This window comes from Embiotoca jacksoni, unplaced genomic scaffold, assembly GCF_022577435.1.
Source record: "Embiotoca jacksoni isolate LCO1_2020_lvr unplaced genomic scaffold, fEmbJac1.0.p SCAF_14, whole genome shotgun sequence".
Lineage (NCBI taxonomy): Eukaryota > Metazoa > Chordata > Actinopteri > Embiotocidae > Embiotoca > Embiotoca jacksoni.
Genome location: NW_027185274.1, coordinates 14,475,861 through 14,498,884, shown reverse-complemented (window position 1 = coordinate 14,498,884; position 23,024 = coordinate 14,475,861). Strand labels below are relative to the sequence as shown.

At 41.9% G+C, this 23,024-nt stretch overlaps 1 protein-coding gene across 1 annotated transcript in view; it reads right to left on the bottom strand.

The window, feature by feature from the left end:
- ppp1r37 (protein phosphatase 1, regulatory subunit 37) overlaps positions 1–23,024 on the bottom strand; it is a 44,108-nt gene that overhangs the window by 7,895 nt on the left and 13,189 nt on the right. Inside the window, exons 2-9 of the mRNA XM_069148140.1 lie at positions 17,170–17,267; positions 9,238–9,283; positions 9,015–9,115; positions 5,467–5,586; positions 3,940–4,090; positions 3,601–3,756; positions 2,492–2,604; positions 41–182 (exon numbers count right to left, since the gene is read on the bottom strand). Coding sequence (XP_069004241.1) covers positions 41–182; positions 2,492–2,604; positions 3,601–3,756; positions 3,940–4,090; positions 5,467–5,586; positions 9,015–9,115; positions 9,238–9,283; positions 17,170–17,267 — 927 coding nt within the window. The remainder of the gene's footprint in view (positions 1–40; positions 183–2,491; positions 2,605–3,600; positions 3,757–3,939; positions 4,091–5,466; positions 5,587–9,014; positions 9,116–9,237; positions 9,284–17,169; positions 17,268–23,024) is intronic.

Here is a 23,024-nt window from a genome sequence, read left to right as displayed (position 1 = left end):
AGAGAGAGAGAGAGAGAGAGAGACGCACACTAATTCTCACCTTCGCAGGACACCTTGGTGGAAGCGAGGCCCAGCCTGAGAACAGAGCGGTTCGCAATCAGGCCGTCCTTCAGCTTGTGGATTCCTTCGTTACCCACTGAATTATGGCCGAGGTTCAGAGTCTCCAGGCTCTGGGTGCATGGCTGAGAGAAACAAATACTTCAATCAATAACATTTCCAAAATGTACTTTTATAGGAAAGTTGTTGTTGTTGTTGGTTTTTGTTTACAATAAATCGGTGGTTTCTCAGGTCTATCCCTCTTTTATCGCTGCATTTTGGACGCTTTTACTGCAAACGCAGCTTTATTGGTTCCTGTGTTTTAGATAGTGTTTCATGTTTTTATTTTGACTGTGTATGCTATTTCACAAATAAATGCTGTGTAGAACACTTTGTAACCGCCTTTTACACAAATAAAAAGTTTATTGTCAAAATCAAAGTTCTGGCAGCTGGTGTTTGTCCATAGACATCTGGAATATATTTTGTAATGCAATGGGTAATAACTGAGAACGCAGTAAATGTAAACTGTGCATAATCCGTATTACATCATTTAACTGGATTAAATACTGTGGAAAATCTGCTTTTATGTGAATCACATTGCATTTTATGCAGTTCATATTTCTACAGTATGTGTTTATAGAAAAGCCTTTGTATCTACTTTATGTATCGTCTATCAACAGTTTTGATATGACTGTTAGTCCTACACAAATGCTAGGCAACAGTTTACCACTTAATGAGCCTCCCTGCTAATATGATGATTGCCTGTTTGAGGATCAGAGAGCGCGCCAGAGCTGCACTGCTGATAGTTTGACAATTATATTTATGTAATTATGTATGTTCTCTAATATATTGTGTTCAGGCTTTTTCTCGAAATACTGCTAACTGTTAAACACCAAATGTTGCCAAATCACGTGTGTGGTTATCTGCAGGCTTATGAGTCAACAGCCAGGACAGTCGTAGGATCTTTTATATCAGTATGAATGGAGGCACATGTTGAAATAACTGAAAAGCAAAACCATTACATGATTTGACAATTTAGTAACTGTATGTTGCAGTGACATATTTTATAAACAAACAGGCACATTTTGTGGGCCAATCTTCACTTACACATGACACACCAGTTTTTTTTTTCTATCTAAAGACAACTCCTGTGTGTTCAAAAAAAAAAAAAAAAAAAAAAAAGAAGGAAATATGCAGTTAATTTCTGCATTAAGAGCTCATCAAACATGAGTAACATTTAGGCTTCACTGCTGCTCAAAAGAGTCTTTGAACACATTAAGTCAATAAAATGTATCAAATTTAATGAAACGGCATCAATAAACTGAGGATAAGGAGATCAAGACACAATAAACAGTTGCTGCATTATACCGATTCAACAATGTTATTTATGAAAGTTTGGAAACATTCAGTGGAGCTATGTAACACACGAAGCCGCAACGAGACATTTCAATATTTGTAAAAACAGCAAAAAAAAGAAAAGGCTTATCTTCGTCTGACAAGGCCGACAATGTGATGACTCAGCAGAGTCTAATAAATACAAACACCGTAGTACTAAAACAAAAAACTGATGTCGCACAAGGAAAACTGAGAGCAGGAGGTAATGACTTTATCGCTCGATGACATAAACGTGACGAGTGACTTCAGCGTACTGGATTATCTAGAAAAGGCTGCTGGGAAGTCCAACCAAGCTAAATTGGTACGACAGGTAGAACCTGAGACAGGACAGCACAAAATGTCAGGTGTCTTTAACAAGGAGCCTACATCCATTTAAAGCAGACGTCACAGCACCTTTTTACACGCCGCAATAATCTCTCAGTCACACACAACTGTCACTCCCAACTTTACTCAAAGAAGTTAGACAATGGTCTCTTTCAAGAAATACAAATATGAGTCATCAATCTGTGAAATTAAACGCTCCATCTTATTTGGTCTGAAGAAGATCCTCCAGGCATCACGGAGGTTGAAACGCAGTAACGTTTATGATCGCATCAAGTGTTGAGGAAATCCCGTGATCCTCGCTGCCTCGTATTTCTACTTAATGTGTGCCGGATGGTCGGGCCGCCGCCTGTCACTATTCCGGCCGAGGTGACGTTTTTCACGGGTAAACTCTGTTCACTAAACAAACGAAAGTCACACCCAGTGACGGCGCTGCCGTTACAACGAGCACGAGGGAGTCAGCAGAGGACAGAGCTCGACTCTGATCACTGCTGATAAGAGGAATGAGGAGAAAATTTAATTCTGCCTCCCTGTGCTGTTATTTACTCAAAGAAGTTAGACAATGGTCTATATATATATATGTATATATATACACACACACACACATGCACGCATACACACATGCACACACACACACACACACACACACTCTGTTATCCACTATGTGAGTGCAGAGAGAGAGAGAGAGAGAGAGAGAGAGAGAGATAGAGAGAGCGAGTGTGTAAGTGTGTGTGTGTACCAGTGCGGCAGCGATGTAGCCCATGCCGTTGTGTGTGAGCTGGTTGTTCCATAGCACCAACGTGACGAGGCCTTTCCTCTGCTCTTTTAGTCCTTCACACACGTAGGCCAGACCTTTGACGACAAACACAGACGGAGACAATATTTACACGGACGTGTTTAAATAGATCACTGTTTCAACAAACGTCATGTGAACTAAAGTTAATGGTACATTTGTGGCAGCTACTGTACAATCTTCACCTTTTTCTTTTACAAAAAGTTTTTTTTATTTTTAATTGTGCGAATCACAAGAGGAATTTGAGTGTAAACCGCAAGAAAAAAAAAGTGTTACCTTACAGAAGGAAAACTAAATATTTGGCTGGGCACAAATAATTCAGCTGTAACACACATTTCTCCTTGAGAACAACAAAACATAAATAAATCGGGGAGCGTTAAATATAGTTTGGGCCGTATGTTTAATATGGATAGGGGGAGAAAAAAAAAAAAAAATCAATACAACAATCTGTCCTCAGTGCTGCAGCCTAAAATGATCTTGGTGCTGTGCGTTGTGCATCTGTCAAATATAGATAAAAGAATTAAGAGAAAGTAAAGCAGAAAAGGTTTGGCAACAGAATATGAATTAAACCAAGTGATCAAACATAATAAGTTTAGGATGAGGTTTGAAACGGTCATCCTGACAAGCTCGTCAGAACAGATGATAAAACACGTCACTGCCTTTATCTGTATTATTATTATTTATACATTACACCTTTGTCCTGCAAGCTGATAAACACAGAGGGCTGTTGTGAAAATATGAGATTGTGCCAGGTTTAGTTACTGGTGTGTGTACGAGGCGGCATGCCTCATTCTTTCTGTGCACACAAACCACTTGCACAAGTGCATTGCTTCTATTTTATTTAGGTTTTTTTTGTTTAGTTCCACTTTTGGTTTTATTGCTTGTTATGTTCTTTTTCTGTGCAGAGATGATCTAACTTCCCAGCAGGGACCAAGAAACGTTGAGTTGTATGTATTACGGGCAAATCACTTGAACAAAACACTTCCACCCTGAGAAAACAAGACTACAAAGCCATCGTGTTCTTCATGTGTTGGTGCACCATCACTGCTGCGTACCAGAGTCTAGGATGTGGTTGTTGCGCAGGTCCAGGATCTGAATGTTGTAGTTGAACTTGAGCAAGTTGCCAAGTTGAGCCGAGTCCTGAAGGCCATTGAGCTTGTTGTCTGCCAGGTACAACTCCCGCAGGTTCATATTCATCTTCAGAGCAGTAGCTGACCACAGAAACAAAAGATTAAAAGACAACTGGCGCAAGAAAGTGTGAAGAGGTTAAAGAGGAAAGTCATTAAAATAGGACTAAATTCAGGAATAACGATTCTACGTTAAATCGGATGAAAGTTTTCAATTAAGGCGGAAGTTTAAATGAAAGAAAGCCTCCTCTTTCGTTTCTGTCTTACCCAGTAACATCAGTGGTCTGCCAGACAGGCCAGCGTTCTCCAGGTGGAGGACTGCCAGGCTGCCACTGATCCTGAGTGCTCGTGCTACAAAGGGAGCCGAGTGGTCCAGCAGAGGAGTGTTCCTGGCATCGAGATACTGCAGAGAGCTCGTCTGAGGGGGGGGGGGACGGGACACCAACAGAGGCTCAAATGATTAGACGCGCACAGGTAAGAAATCAGTGTACGTCTGGTTCCGGAAGCAATAAAACAAGACCACTGCAGGCAGAGGCCACGGTTATCACGTAGGTGACTCTTGATTAAGGTGGTTAACACGCACATAAACGTGCACATTTTCCACCTCCGCATCCTCCGCGCTCCGGTTGAAGGAACTTGCATCAGAGTCAATATCCCCGAATCACTTGTGAAAGTGACAAAGGGGGACGTCTACTGTATGCACACTAAAGGGTCAGACGAAGGCAATGACATACTATTTATTTTTTTTTGTTCATGTTTAATCCAGCGATTCAAGGACATGCCCTCGTCAGATTAATTAAGATCTATTTGCTCTGCTGAAACGAGTGACGACTTTTTCTTGACAAGCTGAAGTATTTGTGCGGTGTCTCCGGGCAGCTCTTCATTAGTCATCACAGACTCAATACTCGTAGACAGGAGGAACACCGTTTTCGGATGACGAATAAGATTCTCAGTCACACTCATGATTACGGAGAGACTCTTTACATTTTTCTTTATATTTGTCGCATCATTACTAACTGTGATTAAGAGCGTGTTGTTTTTCCCTCTAGGATGGAAGTAATGACCCGACTCTAAAACAACAACAAATAAGTAGGACACAATTTTATTAATAAAGACTGCAACGTAATTTATGGCTTTGCCGACAGATTAGTTTTGTTCACTGTGGTGCACTGCCAGGACATCACAGTGAAATTCAGCTGAACAAAAATATCTAATATTCTAGTAATCTAATACACAAGGGAAATAAGATGCTTTTGAATCAAGTGTTTATTTATCTCGCTTAGTTTGGGAAATGTTATTATCTTCTCATACGTCTGCTTACACCATATAATATTATACAAAGAAAAAACAACCTGTAAATCATCTGTTTTTGGGGAGTGGTTATACTGTCATTATTCCTCGGACACACGATCAATACGACAAAAAAGCAGCAGCCCGTTATTTTTACGTGCTTTCCCACATATATTGCTTGAAATGCGATAAGTTAATGTGTTTCGCTGGACACCCATTTGTGTTCTTAACAGAAACGAATGATGAATGATGTCAAAGAGCGACCCTTATGTCTGAGCGCTGACGGGAAACAGCAGCGTTGCACGACACCAAACACAGAAGATAGAAAACAGAGGAAAGATCTTCTGTCTTTTTTTTAATAAGTAGTTAATTTTACAACTACTTTTCTTGTCCCCCTTCAGCTGCCTTTCTGAGGACAGAAAATCTTTCTCTCAGCAGCTCCATGACCTCTGCCCGTTTCTCTGCAGATGGTTGTTGTTAGTATATGGGAAGATGAACTCTCACCTTTTTCACCATGTGCGCTGCGGCCTGCCATCCACGTGTGCCGATGTGCTTGTTGAAAGAGATGTTGAGATGTGTGGCGGACTCGTAGTACTCTATCATGTCAAACAGAGCCGAGGCACCCTGAGCAGCACACGGAGAGAGGAACAGAAGCCAACCAGATCAGCAGAAATATATGAACCATTTCACATGAAAACCCAACAGTTTAAACAAATCTCACAGTTGAACACGCGTGTCAAAACCCTGAGAGAGATGCGGCAAGATAAAGTCTGGAGCAGCTGTGGTTGCCAGGGCAACAGTCCCCTCAGGACAGGTGAGAACTGCTCAGGTGTTTCTACGAGGGCCTCAGGTGTGAGGAGAGATACAACAGCTCGAAGGATACGTTCGTGTGTCCGTGCTGCTGTTCGCTGTTGCAAAGTGAAATATAAGATTCAGCAGGATGCATGAAAATAGTGAACATGTGTCACCACTCCTCCCGTCAAGATATAACGCCGTTCCCCCCCCCCCCCCCCCGTTTTCCAGACTAGTGCTGCAACTAGTGGGAGCAAAAATATTCAGATCAGTTACTAAAGTACAAGTACTAATACGGCAATGTGAAAATGATCCATTCCTCGTAAAAACCCTGCATTTGAAAACCTACATATATATGCAGCAGAGTAAAATTAACTAGTTATGCAGTAAAATGCACAACTGACATTTTATTTTATGTTAAATAATAAATTATTAATTGACATTCATTAGTGTGTAAGCAGGATCTTAATTATGTAACTGGCTGAGGTAGAGCTAGTTTTCTACTTTAACTATGGGTACTTTAGTCCAGTGGTATTATATTTGGAGTTCTAAACATTTTGTGTGTAATTTTGGATAATTTCACTTATCTAAAATTGAATTTACCCTCCCTCCCCCCCATTTAAGAGCTGCAGTTGTGAAAATACATTTTTGCTTGAACAACTGGCGATTAATTTTATGTCCCACAAGTAACTAGTTCATCAACTAGTCATTTAAGATATATTCTGGAGGATTTGCGACGATTCATCAGAGTTTGATAACTGTGTGAACTAAATAAAACTGAGTGGTGAGGAGCAGATGCAGGACTAAAGTGAAATATCAGGTGATGCAGGATAAAGTCAAAGTGCACTCGTGATCACAGTGTTTTAATCTCATTTTGGTTTTATGTAGAGCTGTGGGCGTTCATCGCTTTCCTCCATTACTGATATACTGATAACATAAAAGTGTTAAAGACAATGAAGTGGGGATGGGTGGCTGGTTATTTGGATATTCTGTATTTTTTATTTTTTTTATTTGCTGTCAAAACATAAGAAACAAAGCTTAACAGAAAACTGTGCTACTGGGTCATTAGACAATTAAAACCAAACAAAAAAAACCATCACGGATGGATTTGCTTGTGTGCAGTCAGGACATTGCAGGAAGTGATCCAGATTATAATATGAGTTTATCCTCCTCTGAGGATGATGAAAAGTAACAAAATCAGACAGGCTCCTGCACAGTATCTCCCAATGTGTGTGTGTGTGTGTGTGTGTGTGTTCATACACTGGGAGGCATTACTGAGTATACACTAGTGTGTTTATCTACAGGGCGGGGGAAGATGAGTCACATTCAGTCCAATAAAAGCCAGCCTGTGATCACACTCGCCATTTCTGCTCCTCAAAACATCTCGCTAAAACAATTTTTACTCCTTTCATCTTCCCATATCCTCCCCAACAAGACGCAACTACTGCAGATATGAGTCTCTGCCAAATCAAACCATCATCTGTATACCTCTCACAACCTCTTCAGAAACGAACCCTCTCCCTCATCCGATTCCTTTTCTTTCCCACCGTCTAATCTCAGCTCAACCAGCAACACTTCCTCAACATTTTCTCTTTTTAGAGTTTAGTTTCATCTGTGCCCAAGGCTAGACATTTGTCTCAGTCTGCTGCTCTCTGGTGACTCAGTGACTGACTCATTCAGCCACTTCATTCATATTTCCGGGGCAGCGCTCCATGTTGGGTGAAAAAAGTGCAAACGTCACTGTGAATGTGTTTGGATTTTGTAAAGCTTGTATTTCCTAAAACAAGGAACTACAAAGAAAAGTCTTATGTTCAGCATTATGTAAAGCAGGATTTCATGTTTTCACATCTGAGTCAGGATCTACTCTTCAAGAGGAGTAGTTTTCACTGTGTAGGATTCATGGGGAACTAAGGAGGCCTTTAAATTCCCATGTTTTAATGGATATGAAACACTGCAATCTTTATAGCTGCATATTTCATTGGCCACCTGACACATAATCCATGTTCACACTTAACTCTCCTTGATGTTGAGCACTACGATTGTTTCAGGGGAAGCAAAATTACACAATGAAATGTTACTTAACTCTGCAACTCAACTCACATTTAGGTCGACTGCTGAGCTAAATTGGGTGACGTGTTTGTCACTGTTGACATCTTTTGGGGCTGAAACTACAGCCTACAAGGAGTATGAGGAAACGCCCTACAGAGAATAGCAGTCAATGTCAGGGCTGACGCAGGTAGACACCTTCTGGACACATTTACTCCTGGTATTAAAATATGCTCTTGTCTTATGCCCACATTGTGATTAGATCTGAATATGACAAACATATCACTGGACAAGGAGCGTCTCAGTTCAAGTGAAGCAATGCCACGGATGGACGTCTTTAATTTCTGAATTGCCCTTTGCTGAGGGGAAACTATCAACTGCTACTATTTGTATTGTTTACTGAGCTTGTTTAAACTAGTGGGAAGAAGTGGCGTTAGGTAACCTTTAAACTAGTTGGGCAACTTTTTACCCTGAAATACTGACTGCACTTCCACCTGCTGAGATCCAATCACAATACGCACCTGGTCTGGCTTATCCAGTGACCTGCATGAGTGTCCTCATGCCTGTGTGTGAGATAAACAAAATGGGTGCATACTTCTAGGGACATCTGCAGCTTTAATTCGTCTTTACAGAAAAAATATATCGACCTACTCTGTCAATTGAAAATCCAGAAACAAAGTGAAAGCATCCCAGATATCCTCCAGTCTACAAGAGTCCCAAAGGACAGGACGATAATTAACCTTCTACAAGTGGGCTGAAGAACAGCAGGCGACTGGGATCTAAATGAATTCCACAGTTAAAGAGTGAAAGTACTGACACGGCTTTGCCAGACAGGAATAAAACAATGAGCAGTAATTAAAATGAACCTTCCGGCCCTGAAGAAATGTATCCTGTGACTGCGGCTAAAAGCGGAGCGTGTGTCTGTGTGATAACAGCACTGTTCAGCATATTGGAGCTCTCTGTGACAGGAAGTGGTCAGAACTGTCTATCTGTGCATGACTACAACGCAAACATCTCTAATGGTGTTTACTCAAGTGGACATCTGGGGTAATCACAAAACCTGTGACAAACACTTCACATCCTGGGAGTGCAGTGATAGTAGAAAAGATGATCGGAGTGTGACTGAATGTCGAACATTCATATAAACGTAGTGACGGAGTAAGAAGGTGAGCAATTAGAAAAATATACGAGCAGATTATTTCAAGTCATCTTACATCTTCATCCAGGTTGGTCTGCTCCAGGTCTATCACTTTGAACTGGACCCTCTTCAAAATCTCTTCCAGGGACTCACACGCTTTGTAGTCCAGCTTCTCACCTAAAGACACACACACACACACACACACACACACACGGAAATTGTTAAATGATGAAACTACTCATTCCCACAAGTCACATGTACAATAACGTGTGACTGTCGTGGTGTTTTATGATGCTTACCTTTTAGATCTAAGCATTCATTTCGCTGTGTCAGGTCTTTCAGTTCCTACAAAAACAAAAAGAAGCAGTTTCAGGCAGGAGGAGTTGACTTTGTGTAATTCCGCACTGAGGCAAACTTTTTTTTTTTACATGTTGAACCTTTCACATCACACAGGAGGACATTCAATAAATCAGTGCTGGAGATGAAACACATATTGTGTGCAAACAAGGATGAAGGTTTTCTCCAAAGGAAACCAACTGCACTTATTTGTTTAAAGCACTTCCAGAGTATTTCTCCTTTTAGAAAGTAGTAAAACTAAGTGAGTCCCAATGTTGGCAACTTTGAGAGGACCAGTGTATTACATAATGGGCTGTGCCAATCCTAAAGCCAGATTTCAATATGGGTGGGATCTCATGGTAAACTGAGCCACAAGCCTTGATGACATGCCGGAGATGTGTAGGTTTGCACTAACTGCTGTTGAGGCTGTTCTCTACAGCTCTTCAGCTTTCTGCTTTTTTATTTTCTCATTGTCAAATGAAGCTGAAATTGGTGAAGCAAAGCATTGGCGCACATTAAAAGGCTGGAAGAAAACTTATATTATGAAGCAGAAGCAACGTGAAATATTTGGTTTGCATCGGCAGTATCTCGGTCACGGGGTCCAGTATAGGTGAAAGTATTCGGTAGACAAATAAGGGCTGATATCTAAAGTAGGAACAGGCATATAGTCTAAACTAAACTCCAAACCACAAAGATTCATTTGGAAACTACGAAACTATTGATATATGGATACAGAAAATCCCAAGCTGCTGGCACAGAAATGGCAGCAGACAATTTATTTCGGCTTCTGTCTGTGGATTGTTGTTGTTGTCCTCCACAGTGCCAAAATCTACCCTCGGATATCTCTCTGCTGGTGTTATGACAGATTCTGCTCACTGTCAGTCCGATGACGTTTTTCACAAAGTGTTGCGCTGTGAATGATGCGATAAATCGAATCTCAGGCACCAGAGAGTCCGAACTAAGACGCATCTGCAGAAATCTGATTGGAATCACATTTCAAACCACCTCCACGTGTGGTTTGGATCCTGTTTGCAAAAATCACGTTTCATGTGGATTTTTGTTTTGCTCTGCAGACTTTAAAAATTCTATTTGGATACAATCTGGATGTGACAAAAACCTGATTTGTGCTGGCAGTTTGAACAAAGCTAAAGATGCAGATCAAGTGTGCTTTGACTGCACAAATGCAGAGCCCCCTTTTACTGTATGTGCGAGCTGATTCTTTAAACCTGAACATGTACAGCTGTTAATGAATGTGCGTTCACCTCATGAGTCATCTATCCTGTGATACAGTTCACAGCATCGCAGATCGAAAGGTGGGAAACTATTTAACCTCTTGCCCTGCACACCCGACAACCCACAAAAACATGAAAACATGCAGAGTGCTGCCCTCACAACTATGTACCAGCAAATCCCTCTCTCTCGTCGACTGCCCAGCCCATTCAGCATGAACTCCATAACCCCCGAACCTACTGCCTCACTGACATTACTTATGTGCATGTGGCTGAATGTAATGGTGCTGGTTTAGTTGTACCGAGAGATCATTGCCTCTTATATGACTCAACAGACCCCCACCCCCCCGCCTCCCAAACACATTGATGTTACGTGACAAATGGCACATCTAAAAGCTATATTGTCATCTTACAAACAGCAGGACAGACTATAGCCGTGTTTGAATTTTCCACCGCTATAAAGTGGATCCGCACACCAAAATGTAGTGAAGCTCTATTCTGCATCGATGGACTGCACCGGGGCCGGTCTCGTGAAAGGGTTGGTCGAGTTGCAGAAGAGAGAAGAGAAAAGCCGTCACAACAAGTTATGAAGGAAATACGTTACGTTGATGCATTGGATTGCTTTGCATGGGTGATGTTCAGTCAGAAAAGATTAGCAGGCAATAGCACAGTTACAGCTGCAGTCTCCGGCATGCAGCGTAGGTGGATGCAGTTCAGCCAAGGTATGTGGTAAATAAAGTTACATGTGCACATATTTGTACTGTAAAGTTTGATTCTAACATTGTGAAGAGGTGTCTCAAATACAATATGTACTCGTACAAAAAAAAAGCCACCTTGGTGTCCGTATCCTCACGTGTGGTGCAGATGTTCTGCCGTTTGAAAAGGTAATGATTACAGATATCCAGTGGATGATTATGTAGCAGCGTAACATTCAAATAGTGTCTGAAATGTATCAACAGCTGTCAGCCTGATGAGTCCGAGAGCATCGCAAACACCGTTCAGTGAACGGTTGGACAAGTGAACAATCCAAACAGCATATGACACAAAATAATGCAGAGATGACTGAAGGCGACATAAAAAGTATCAATAAAAATGTCAACAGTTTCTCATAAAAAATTTCCCCTCGGGGATTAATAAAGTAAATACCTACTTACCTACCTACTAACACCTGGGAAATTGGGTAAACTAATCTTAAAAATAAACCTGGATGTTCTTCGGCATCCAGAAGGTGGTGTTGACTGTGTAAACGCAAGCAGACACACATTTGGTGCAATTTAACAGCAAGTCAGTCTTCACCCACAATTAACTCGGGCACATGTCAGTGAGAATGACTTCATCGGTGCCAATTGAGCTGAGCTGCCGGAGCCCAAAATAGGGCATGACGCACAGTGTGCCTTTTGTATGTGGTGGTGGTATGGGTGTGTGGTGGACTGCATCCAATCAACCGTTTCAATTTGTGATCGTGTTCATTAAATGCTGCTGCGACTCTTGATATACGGTGCCTGCATGTCGTATGTGTGTTATGTATTAATACTCTACACCACAGCAGTTGTGTTTTCTAAAGACCAATTCTGTTAGCCTGAAGTCAAGAAATAAAAATGATGTTTTTACATGGGAAAGGACAGCTGGAAACGTATGAGAAAACCCTGCTGTGGCCACGACCTCCTCTCCAAATGGGGCCGTTAGAAGCTCCTTGTTAACTTGAAATACACACTGGCTGTGTCATGTCGCATAACCAGTCAAGGTATGTTTGACTGCTCCTGTGAAACAGTGTTGCATTTCCACTGTGTATTCCCATTTAAGATTTAAAATGTGAAGTTTACTGCCAGACAGTTTAGTTTGTGGTCTAGTAGCGAACAGTATTTGCAGATTGATGATTAATACATCCACAAAGCTTCTAGTTTCTGTGATTAACAACATATTAAGGTTGCTAATGCGAACACTGACGCAAGGCTTCAACTGTTTACATGGAGGGTGGAATGATTCATACAATTTGTGGTTTGGTTCATATCAGGGATATGTGGTCACAGGTTTTTGGTTCAGTTCGGGACATTTTTGGTAAAGTGTGTGTGTGTGTGTGTGTGTGTGTGTGTGTGTGTGTGTGTGTGTGAGGAGGGGGGTGGGGTGGGGACTGACAATTTCAACATGCTGTTCATTCAGTTGGCAAAAATAAAAGTTAACAACTGTTTGGCTGAACAATTCTTGCTAAGAACAAATATTCTTCATTGTCAAATCTTATTGAAAAATAGTGCAGACAAAAAAATACAGCGCAATTATTTTTGAATAAAAATGGACAAATTTAAAGACTTATAAGGTCGTCAACATTAAAACCATCAGAGAGATGCTCATTTGTATGTCCGTCATGAGGCGCGTCTGCAAAACGGAGCTCTTTCTCTACGACTCTGAAGTGATGCAGTGTTCACAGTCAGGTAACCGTTCAGTCAGGAGATGTTATAACACAGCTCAAGTACTTTGATCTCATGCTGAGATGCTGCATCCTCCACAACTGCATAGAGCTGCATATATTTTGCAATAAACTTCCCCAATGCTTGAGATCTGGATTTCCCCCCTGTGTGGGTGGAGAGGCTGTTGGGTGGTTGTTTTATCCACCTCCTTTTTTCCCGTCATTGCTGTAGGTGACACTGGATCCAAAATGCTCCCATCAAGCAGACTGAAACAATGCTGATGGATGTTTCAGTTTTGTTTTGTTTTTTTTAAAATTTTTTTTATAGCTATTTGAATATTTTCTTGTGCGCATGCGTCATAGCCAATTTGAAATGAACTTAAAAATACAGACATTCCCCAAACTGAGACCAGCTAAACGAACGGGGCGGATTTCTCACTTGAATCGTTTTACCCCTGATTTATACCCTGCACTATCCACGTCAAGTAACCCTGTAAAAGCATCAAAACCGGAACAGAAATCCCTACTTACAGTACGTCTCAGACGTGACATTGACAGACTTTACATTACTTCAGTGTACGGGTAAATGATCCCGAATGGATTACGTGATACTAACTTTAATTGAGACGCAGGTGCCTACGCAGAAAGGGTTATTGTACATGTGCAACAGAAGATTTGCTGTGCATTCACTGTATATTGCATGTAGACTTTGACAACCTTATCCCGGATATACACCACCAGACTTCAGGGAGACCGTGTTTCTGCATATCCAGAGAAAATGTGCCCCCTGGCTGTGTGAGACGTTGCATAATAGGGAAACCACTTGTCCCCGAGGGAATTGCAGCAGAAGAAATGTGGCACAAGGCTACCAAGTGTCCAGGTTTTAAGACTCGGGTGGGAGTTACCTCAGAACAGGCATTCAACACGCAGCTGCTAAATAGTGACCCCTTATAAACTTTCAGACATATAAACTGGCCAGAAATGTACATAACCTGTAGGGCCCCTGGCAAGGCGCCACGTGTACAATCCAGTTAGACTTAATAAAGAAAGCATTTAGAGTGAAGGAGGAGAAAACCGTAAATGACCCCCCCCCTCTCTCTCTCACTGGCCAGCCATGTGGTCTGTTTATGTGGCTGGTTACTGCAAGGATGACTAAGCAGAAATGAGAGTGGGCTGTAGTCGACCAACAGACTACAGTGGTGGGTAGGGATGGAAACACGACAGGTCACAAAAAAGCAGAAGACCTCTTTGATGACCAGAAATCCCAGTTCAGTCAACTGCCAGTAGAAATGAACCCAGACCACAGGACTAAATGAAGCTTACGGCAGCAGCTTAGCACGGCGATGTGCAAATCCACAAGTGGCTGAGATGTTAACCCAACCTCTTTCTCTCAGCTGACCAGGCACGTGGGGATTTCTTTGCAGAACCTCTTGAATCACAAATGCGTTTCCATCTGGGGCTCTGTTTCGTCTAACATCATCACTCACAAACCTGCAGGTACAAATGTGCAAAACTCCAGTGGAGAGGCCCAGTGAAGGGTTTATGGTGTGTGTGTGCGCTGCAGCGACAGAACAAACAGGAGAAAGTGCTAACGTGTCCCTGCTTCAAAGGGCAGCACTGCCAACTCTTACGTCCAGTCAGCCTGACTCGAGGGAAATTGGTTTGATGACGGGACATTCCTAGCCACATGTTTGCATATATTCAGTTCAAAAGCGGCTTTTATAGTAACAGGTCATCATTGCTTCTGACACATTTCACAGGGAACATCTTGCTTTCCATCATATAGTCAGAAGTCATTTACTGCTAGAACAGTGTGCCTTCCTTAGGCAGTGGAAATATTGTCAGACTTTGTTAAGAAACTGACAATTACATGGTCTAGCCTCTAGATCATAAAACTGACCAAGATTACTCGTCTCATCTCTCCGAGACCACAAAGAAACGAGAAACCAGACATCTGGTCCCATTGTGTCGTGAAATCACTGCATCAAGACGTCTTTACGTGGATATACGCGTTATACACATACCATCCTCTCGGATAAAAAGACAGTTTGGGTTTTCTGTAACCATTCATGTATATTTCCTCTCCTTTCTGCTCTCTGTGACAAAAAACAGAGCTGACATTTAGTAGAGACAACTCCGCAATAAGGAAACATTTGAACATGTTAACATACAACTCAAGCATGTGCAACCATTCTCATGCAAATGTAGGACATTCACGAGCTCGGCAGAAATATAAAAACAAACGGCCCTGAGGCTTTCCCCATTGGATTTGAAGAACTGCTTATAAAGAGGGATTATGGGACACATGACTTTGCTGGCTAACCCACAAGAGACGGCAGAAAGAAAGAAAAAGACATGAAACACCCGCCTGCTTGTCGAGGTAACAACCATCCTTACTGAAAAATGTAAAAGGGACACCTTCACAGGATACTGGCACAGCACTTGTCCAGTGTTGCCGTGGCGCATCATGCTCAAACCACATTAAATGAGCTTATGAAGTGTTTTCATGACCAGACGAAAAGGTTCAGGATGTAATTCTTGGAACTAAAGTTTGTTAAACCTCACCAACGGGAACCTTCACAGTTACAAAAGGACTTTAGGGTGGAGTTACAGGGACTTCCTAACTGTTCACAGGCTGCTTGTCCAGCAACGGTGGAGACATAATTTGACTAGTTTTGACTGCTGTAAATGTCCAACAGCCTTGCGATATACAGTGTGTAGTTATTTTTACCTAGTGGTTTAGAACAAGTACAGCTCAAACCTTTCAGCACTCTCAAAAGAATCCCTGGTCTCAAGTTTACATAATCACTGAAGAGTCATTCTCTGCACTATTTTTTAATCAATACTGCTGCTTGACTTGGCCAAATAAAGATTATAATACATCAAGGCCACATCTGACAATTATTATTCATCATTTCCTGATGAACTGTTTCACCAATACATTTTGTAAAATGTCCATCAAGCCAAGGTCTTTAAATTGGATGTTTTTCTGACCACCATTTCGAAATGTAGAGTATAAGACTCACTGTATAGATAATACTATATATATATATATATATATATATATATATTAAAAAAAAAAAAAAAAAAAAAAAAAAAAAAAAAAAAATCACCAAGCCTTTACATCTTTACAGCTAGAATATTTGCTTTTTTTAAATTTATTTTTGGCTGAAAACAACTTTGTACTTAACTGTTCAACATAGAGTTTACTGTATGCTGACAATGTGCATTACATTACAACCAAGCACCAACCAACCGTGATGTCACCCATTTATGAACTGCCGTTCTGAAGCCTCAAGTTTGGCGTTTCGGCCGTCACCGTCTTGCTATTTTGGAGCCAGAAGTGACCATTTTTGGACAAGCTGGGTAGAAGTGAGCGCTGAATCTAACTGGGTCTGACTGGGAACCTGAGGACACTATGCCCACCCACCTATAGCTGAAACCTGACTGCACTACAGGCCTGTCAATCAAAGAAAAACGCCCCCAAATGTACTGCTTTTTGAGGCCTTATATCTAAATAATGATGGGACTATTTTTAAATGGAGTGCAAGAAAACTAATAAGAAGGAGTGCCTTTAGTGAATGACACCATAATGACGTGTATTTCATGGGAGAAGTTGAATGGGAGCCTATGGAGCCAGAGCATTTGTAAAGCCAACTCCTAGTGGCCCTTGGTGGCATTGCATTTTAAGGCATTTCCACATTGGCCTCATTTTTCAGACACATAAGCTACCTGACCCCATCAGGTAAAAAAAAAAGCTAATGACAATGTTGCCTGGGTTCAACCTTTAGCTTCATTTTATGTGGAACAAACAATTTAATTTCTTCTATCTGGGTGGGAGGCTGGTGAGGGATCGTGTTCATGTGACTGCACTTGCAGTTTTACTAGGGAATCTGGAGAAGGACCCAAGCAGGGATGGCAGTAACACTTGAGCTCATTATACCCTCCGAAAGAACATTTTGTGATTAAAAGCCACTTTATGTCAGCAACATCTGCAGTGACAAAGACTGGCCTGTATATCGTCTCCAACTAGAGAGGAAAAGGAGAAATCAGGAGTGAAGCATGCTGGTTGCGAGAGCATTTCACTCCAAGACATTTAGGAGGGGATTATGACATTCCACTAGAGGTGGAAAATAAAACAATTTCAAGGTAAATCAGGCCTTTTCATTCATCATCCTTTTCTAAAGAACATATGCCACTAGCACTGGGTGAGGAAACAACACGGTGTTGTGTTTATGTGTCTGTGTTAAGTTGGGACTTACCTGTATCTGTTTCAGCACTTTGGGTATCGGTTTACTGTTGAGTTTCTGACAGGCCTGTTTATAGGAAGAGAGGATCTCCTCCACGGTCACGTTCTGAGCTGCAAAACACATCAAACACATCAAAAAGGTTAGGATTGCTTTCATTAGTGTGTTTCTTTGTGCCTATCTGTCACGCTCTCGGATGTAAACAAATGCACGTGAATAAATGAATGTAAAAAATGACCAAGTATGCCCCTATCATGTTTTTTTCCTGTATTCTTAAATATTGATATCTGTTGACAATGTTTTTTAATATTATATTTATTCCAATATCTACAAAATACAGCTGCACGAGAACACTTACATGCATTAAAGCTAGTAATGCACATTGGCAGCTTAAATGCATGACATCCGTCTTTCGATGGTTCCCATAAATAGTTTGTATAATATGTCAGGAAGGTTGGAACAAGATAACAATTTTCTTTCTTCATCTCCAGTAACACTGAAGTTCAAACAACCACTTCAGGAGGTGTATGTAGTTGGCATACGACCCTAAAATACATGTAAAATGCAAAAGTGGTGGTGCTAACGTTGCTTACTGACGTATGTTGTCATATCACGCCTATTAATTTTGAGAGCTTAACGGTTCACTCCCAGGTCACTGGTTCTAACAGCAAAATTACACAAATAAAGCAGATTTACATGGCTGAATCTCCCCTGATGCTGATCTTGCCGAGGAACTCAGGATATCCCTTTAAGACCCACATGATGCCGTCTACGACTGAGACACACAACCCATTTTTGTTTTGTTTTATGTAACCTGCTTGTGCCTCTGCCTTGGGGAGCACTATCCTGATGGGGAGGATCAGAAATTGTAACCACTTTAGGGACTCCCCTACTTAAGTCAGACGAAAGGAGGTATTGTTCTTGGTCTGTGTGTGGGTCAGCTGCCATTGCCATCCCAGACTGTTGCGGGGGTTAACTCCAGTCAGATGACTGGGCAACATTCAGACCCACTGTTCTGGCTGAGAGAGGAAGTGAGGCACTCAAGCAGAGAAAGACAAAGAAATAACACGACAAAGATGAAGATTAAAACACAGGGCATGTCTGCAGGAATTTAGAATAGTCAGCAAATTAAATTGCACAAATATTAATAACACAAATAGGATGATATGCATTCTACCGCCCAACCTTTGCATCTGCAGTGCTGAAAGCACCGTAGTAGCACACAGGCCGCTCTGTCTGTGTGAAATGAACTTTCGCTGCAGTCAGCACTTTGATTTCTCTCACCAAGGTGATAACTTGTCCGCTTCACTGTTCAGTTGCCTCCATCTCCGGTCTCCTTCATCTCCCACACCGTGTCCCCCATCAGTTTAACTCACATTTCAAAGATCATTACCCCCCCTTGCTCACAGTGCCGAGGTACAGGACATTGTGCCTGGTGTGGAGCTGCAACAACAGCAGGTACATCCGAGTTGGCAGACCATGACTGAAATTTACTACAAGACACCAAAGCTACAGAGAGTTTGAAGAAATAATGCATGAGTGTGTGAGACAAAATGAAAGACGGAGCCAATACCACATGACCACAATAAGAACAGCCACAACACATCTTTTCCTTGTTTTCAGACCCAAACAAAACAGCCCCCACGACAGAAACCAGTGTGCTCTCTGATCCGGCAGCAGACCCTGGTCCAGGCTGCACAGACATGCACGCACACACTGGCTGGATGAGGATATGCAGATGCTTAAAACTGTCATTTCTGAAATACAACTCTGTATGCACCAAAGCAAAAAAGTGCCCCGAGTACTCTCTGCCTCAGATTTATAAAGTCGCGTTCATGTCATTTTCTTATGTAAATCACAGCCATGAAAATGTTGGTGTAAATCTAACAAGCAAGGGATGAGTCATTATTACGTAAACATCTAACACTTGCTAAAACTTTTTTAAGGTCTGTTCCTCTGTCAATAATGTTTCTTCCCTCTTGAGTTGTCTTGAGTCTGTGTTAACTTTGTGCAACTCCATGAAACTCTTCACCAAAACTCGTAACGTTGTGGAAGTTCATGCTACCGCGCCTTCGGTTTGACCCTACAGCGCACAGAGGCTCCAAATGATATGAATCACTGGTGCAGCAACAAGGATGAGAACCCCCATCTGGCTTCAGACCTGGGAATGCAGCCAGTTTTGTTTGTTGGCCACATGACCAAGCCAGTGGTTTTGCTACCAGGAATTGAATCCTGTGCCTTTGAGGTGGAGGATGGGAGCTTCAGTTCTGCTCAAGTCATGTGCACTTAACACATTTCTTCACTCTAATTATTGCTGTACGAGATAGACAGCGACCACACGCTGCACAGCCTGCTGTTAAAAACAGAACAGAGTACATTTTTGCATGCCGATGGCCTTTCATTACTCTCAGTCACACTTCATACAAACCTTCATACTGCTGTGAGGGTGTGGAGGAGCCCATACACGCAGCACTAATTAGCACTAATGCCACATTGCATTAATTACACAGTGTCCTTGCTTTTAACTGAGAAATAGGTCTACAAATGTTTTTTGTTCAGATATAACAACTGTACATTTTGCCTCAAGATTAGAACGTAATTGCTGCAATTGCACATGTTGAATAAGTTCTAATCAAAAATATATCTGCCTGAATAATGCACCATCTTAGAAATTAAACTACCGGTGATCCGATGGAAGAAAAAGGAAAACGCACAAACAAAGCAGATGCAGCTACAGCTTGGGATGATGCCTCTACAGAGACTTTGGTCAAGCGAACAGGTTGCACTTAAAGTAACACTCCGAATGCAAAGGACACCAATAGGTTTCCTTCTTTTGCCAGAATTGTCATCAACGGGGTAAAGTAGTGTCGTTGTTAAAAAAAAAGCACGCTTATAACTTGCTGTGGTGGTTTCAAGGAGAAGCTCTCCATCATGCAGGGGTTTCATGCAGTTCAGTCATATCCTGAATATCAGTTTTAACCAAGTCCTAGTCTTACTGAGGACACGTTGGCAGGCTGTGTTTTTATTTAACCCAACTAATCCTAATTTGACAATTTTATTTCAAAAAATATTTGGACAAAACTATGTGGAAGAACGGTCTTGTAAATGTGTACAGAACAGTATGTGCGTTCCAGTGAACACTGTGTCCTTGGAAAAACTGTTATTGTGCAGAGTCGCTGTGGAGCAAGTGTGTGTGAGTGTGTGTGCGTGTGTGTGCGTGCGTGCGTGTGTGTGCGTGCGTAAACATTTCCTGAGGGAAGGTGGAGTTCTGCGGGTGGGGTGGGTCTCACGCTTACTACATAGTATTTTCACACATCGCTCATTAATTAGAGAAAAAGAAGGGATGAGAGACGTGGAGGCAGGATAATAAAGGAAAATAAATGCCTATTTATTTTCATGAAAAATAATCTCTCACTGCTGTGCTCAACAGCAAAGAACGCTGCGCAAAGATAAAACAAATACTCTTTTAATGAGTGAAAATAAACTGTAAAATAAAAAAAGACAACAAAAAAAATAAGCCGAAAAAGAGGCACTTAGGAGTCAAATGCTTTGTGTTAAACAAGAATGAGAGATGCGAGTTGTAGCCCTGCAGGATCTTTAAGAGCTGAGATAAAGCTGTTGCCCGCCTTTCTGCCTGCTCTGTCTTTGTTTTATTACACACCCTCCAGTGCTGCTGGTACATGCATGGAGGGAGTGGTAGTGAGGAGGTACACAGAAGGGGAAGGAGGAGGGGAGGGCGCGGAGGGGGGACGGGACTGTTTCCAATAACATCTTTGAAAACCAGGTTAAGAGCTGATGATATGCAGAAGATGGTGGCTTCTGAGGACAAAGCACACACGTGACGGGAAATGCCCTCCCCGTCTAGAAATGTAGCAAAAAGTACGCAAATGTGAAAGCATAAACTTCACAGGACAAATGTTACACATTTAGAAATGCAGATAAATACAGAGACACAAATAGGGAAAACACATGCAGGAAACACGGGTGTGTGTGTGTGTGTGTGTGGGAGGAGGGTTGCGAGCTTGTAACCTTTTTGATTTCAAATGTGATGTGGTTGACCCGATGGCCAATGCCACGTACAGTTGGACCCCTGGTCGGCCGGACCTTAGCAGCAGTTCATTCCCCTGCTCTCTTTCCCAATATTTCCTGTTCATCTCCACTGCACTTTTTGATTTCGAGCAAAAACTCTGAACAAAAAAATGTGAATATGTGTCCAGTTTATCCAGATGTCTATTTTGAAATCTGCTTCAACGCTTTTGGAGTCCTGGTTACTCCCGACTCGTCATTTAAACAGCGAACGTCTCGGCTCCAAAGATGACAAACAGAAGAGAGACGAGACATTTAGCTACCTTCCTATTTCAGGTGTGGAGAGGACAGTGGACAAGAACCAGCTCTGCTCTGACTCAGGGAATCTGCTAACGACACACTCAAAGCAGTATGCCCCTTTTCTCCTTGTTGTTGTTGGCTACCATCCACAGTGCTATAACAACACCACTCATTAAATCAGGGGCTGCTGTCACGGCCGAGCTTCTGAGCAAAATAAATGATAAAAAGCAGGACGCTGCTACAACAGCACCGAGCTTGCTGACTCAGATCAACAAAAGGTAAATTAAGTGCTGCAGACTTTATGGTTCGTGATCTTCTGCTTTTGACCGCCATCCCGCTCGGGCAGACTTACTCTCTACTAGCGCAAACATTTGAACGATAGACTGGAGTTAAACAAAGTCACTCAGATTACACATAATGCTGCAAGACAGAAATTGTTCACAGATGCTGTTTACAAGTGAATTAAACTAATCAACATCATACAACAACTTTGGCTCTCAAATCATTTTTGCTCTTTTTCAAGCTCACGTGGAAACTTACATCCAGTTATAATTTCGATGGAGTTAAAGGCAGTCAATAGGAAATCAATCAAAATGAAACTAGATGAATGATAATCCGTCAGTCAGACAGTCTCGTTCGCTGGGTTATGTCCCTCTAACAGCTTAGTGCAGAATCAATTTGTCAAATCTCCAAAGGATCCAGATTAACCTTAATAACTACATCTCTTTCATTCAACTCACACGGCTTCAGAATGAAGACAATGTGCCTTAAAGTGCAATAACACTGATAGGAGCTCCAAATGAAATTCCTCGCTCCAACTAACTCAGGTTCAAAAATCGTCCACTTGGCTCTTGGACTTGTTTTGGCCTTCTGGAGCTTCTGTTTGAAAAGTTCACCGTGACTTTTCTCCAAACAAGCAGTTCTACTGTGTTTGTGGGTAAAGAGTTAGACTAAAGGCCAATTCATGGTTTCTGCGACTGCGTGTGCTGACAGATGCGGACATGGACAGCGGACGCATTTCCATTCATACTACCATTTGGGTATGCATCACAGTCTGCTACGTAGATGCCCAGAATTTAACACTATGGGTTATCATCAAAAGAGTACCATGATGCACAGACAAAGGTGCAGATAATAGCAAACCTTCTCCCACTGCCTCTCCACTAAACCAGTGTCCATTGTGCTATCCCGTTGCACGCATTATTAGCACGCTTGCAGCGCAGTCCGTACGGTCACAAACGTTGGGCTGCACGCAGTTGAGTTTTATAGATTAAAAAAAAAAAACGGACATTGCAAGGACCCACAAGGTGCTTGCAAACACTGCAGTCATGAATGGACCTTAACCAGACCCTCAAAGGATGCTGCCACGCAACATTTTGGCGAGTTGTCTTTTCGTAGTGGATTACAATACAGGCCTTGTTAGTATAATATAAAGTAGCAAGTGTTAGCTCTGTTGCTTCTGTGTTACAGTTCACAGCCGGCTGGGTTGGTATCTTGGGGCCAGGAAAAACTGCAGGCAACAGTGGAGGCACACCTGCCATAAA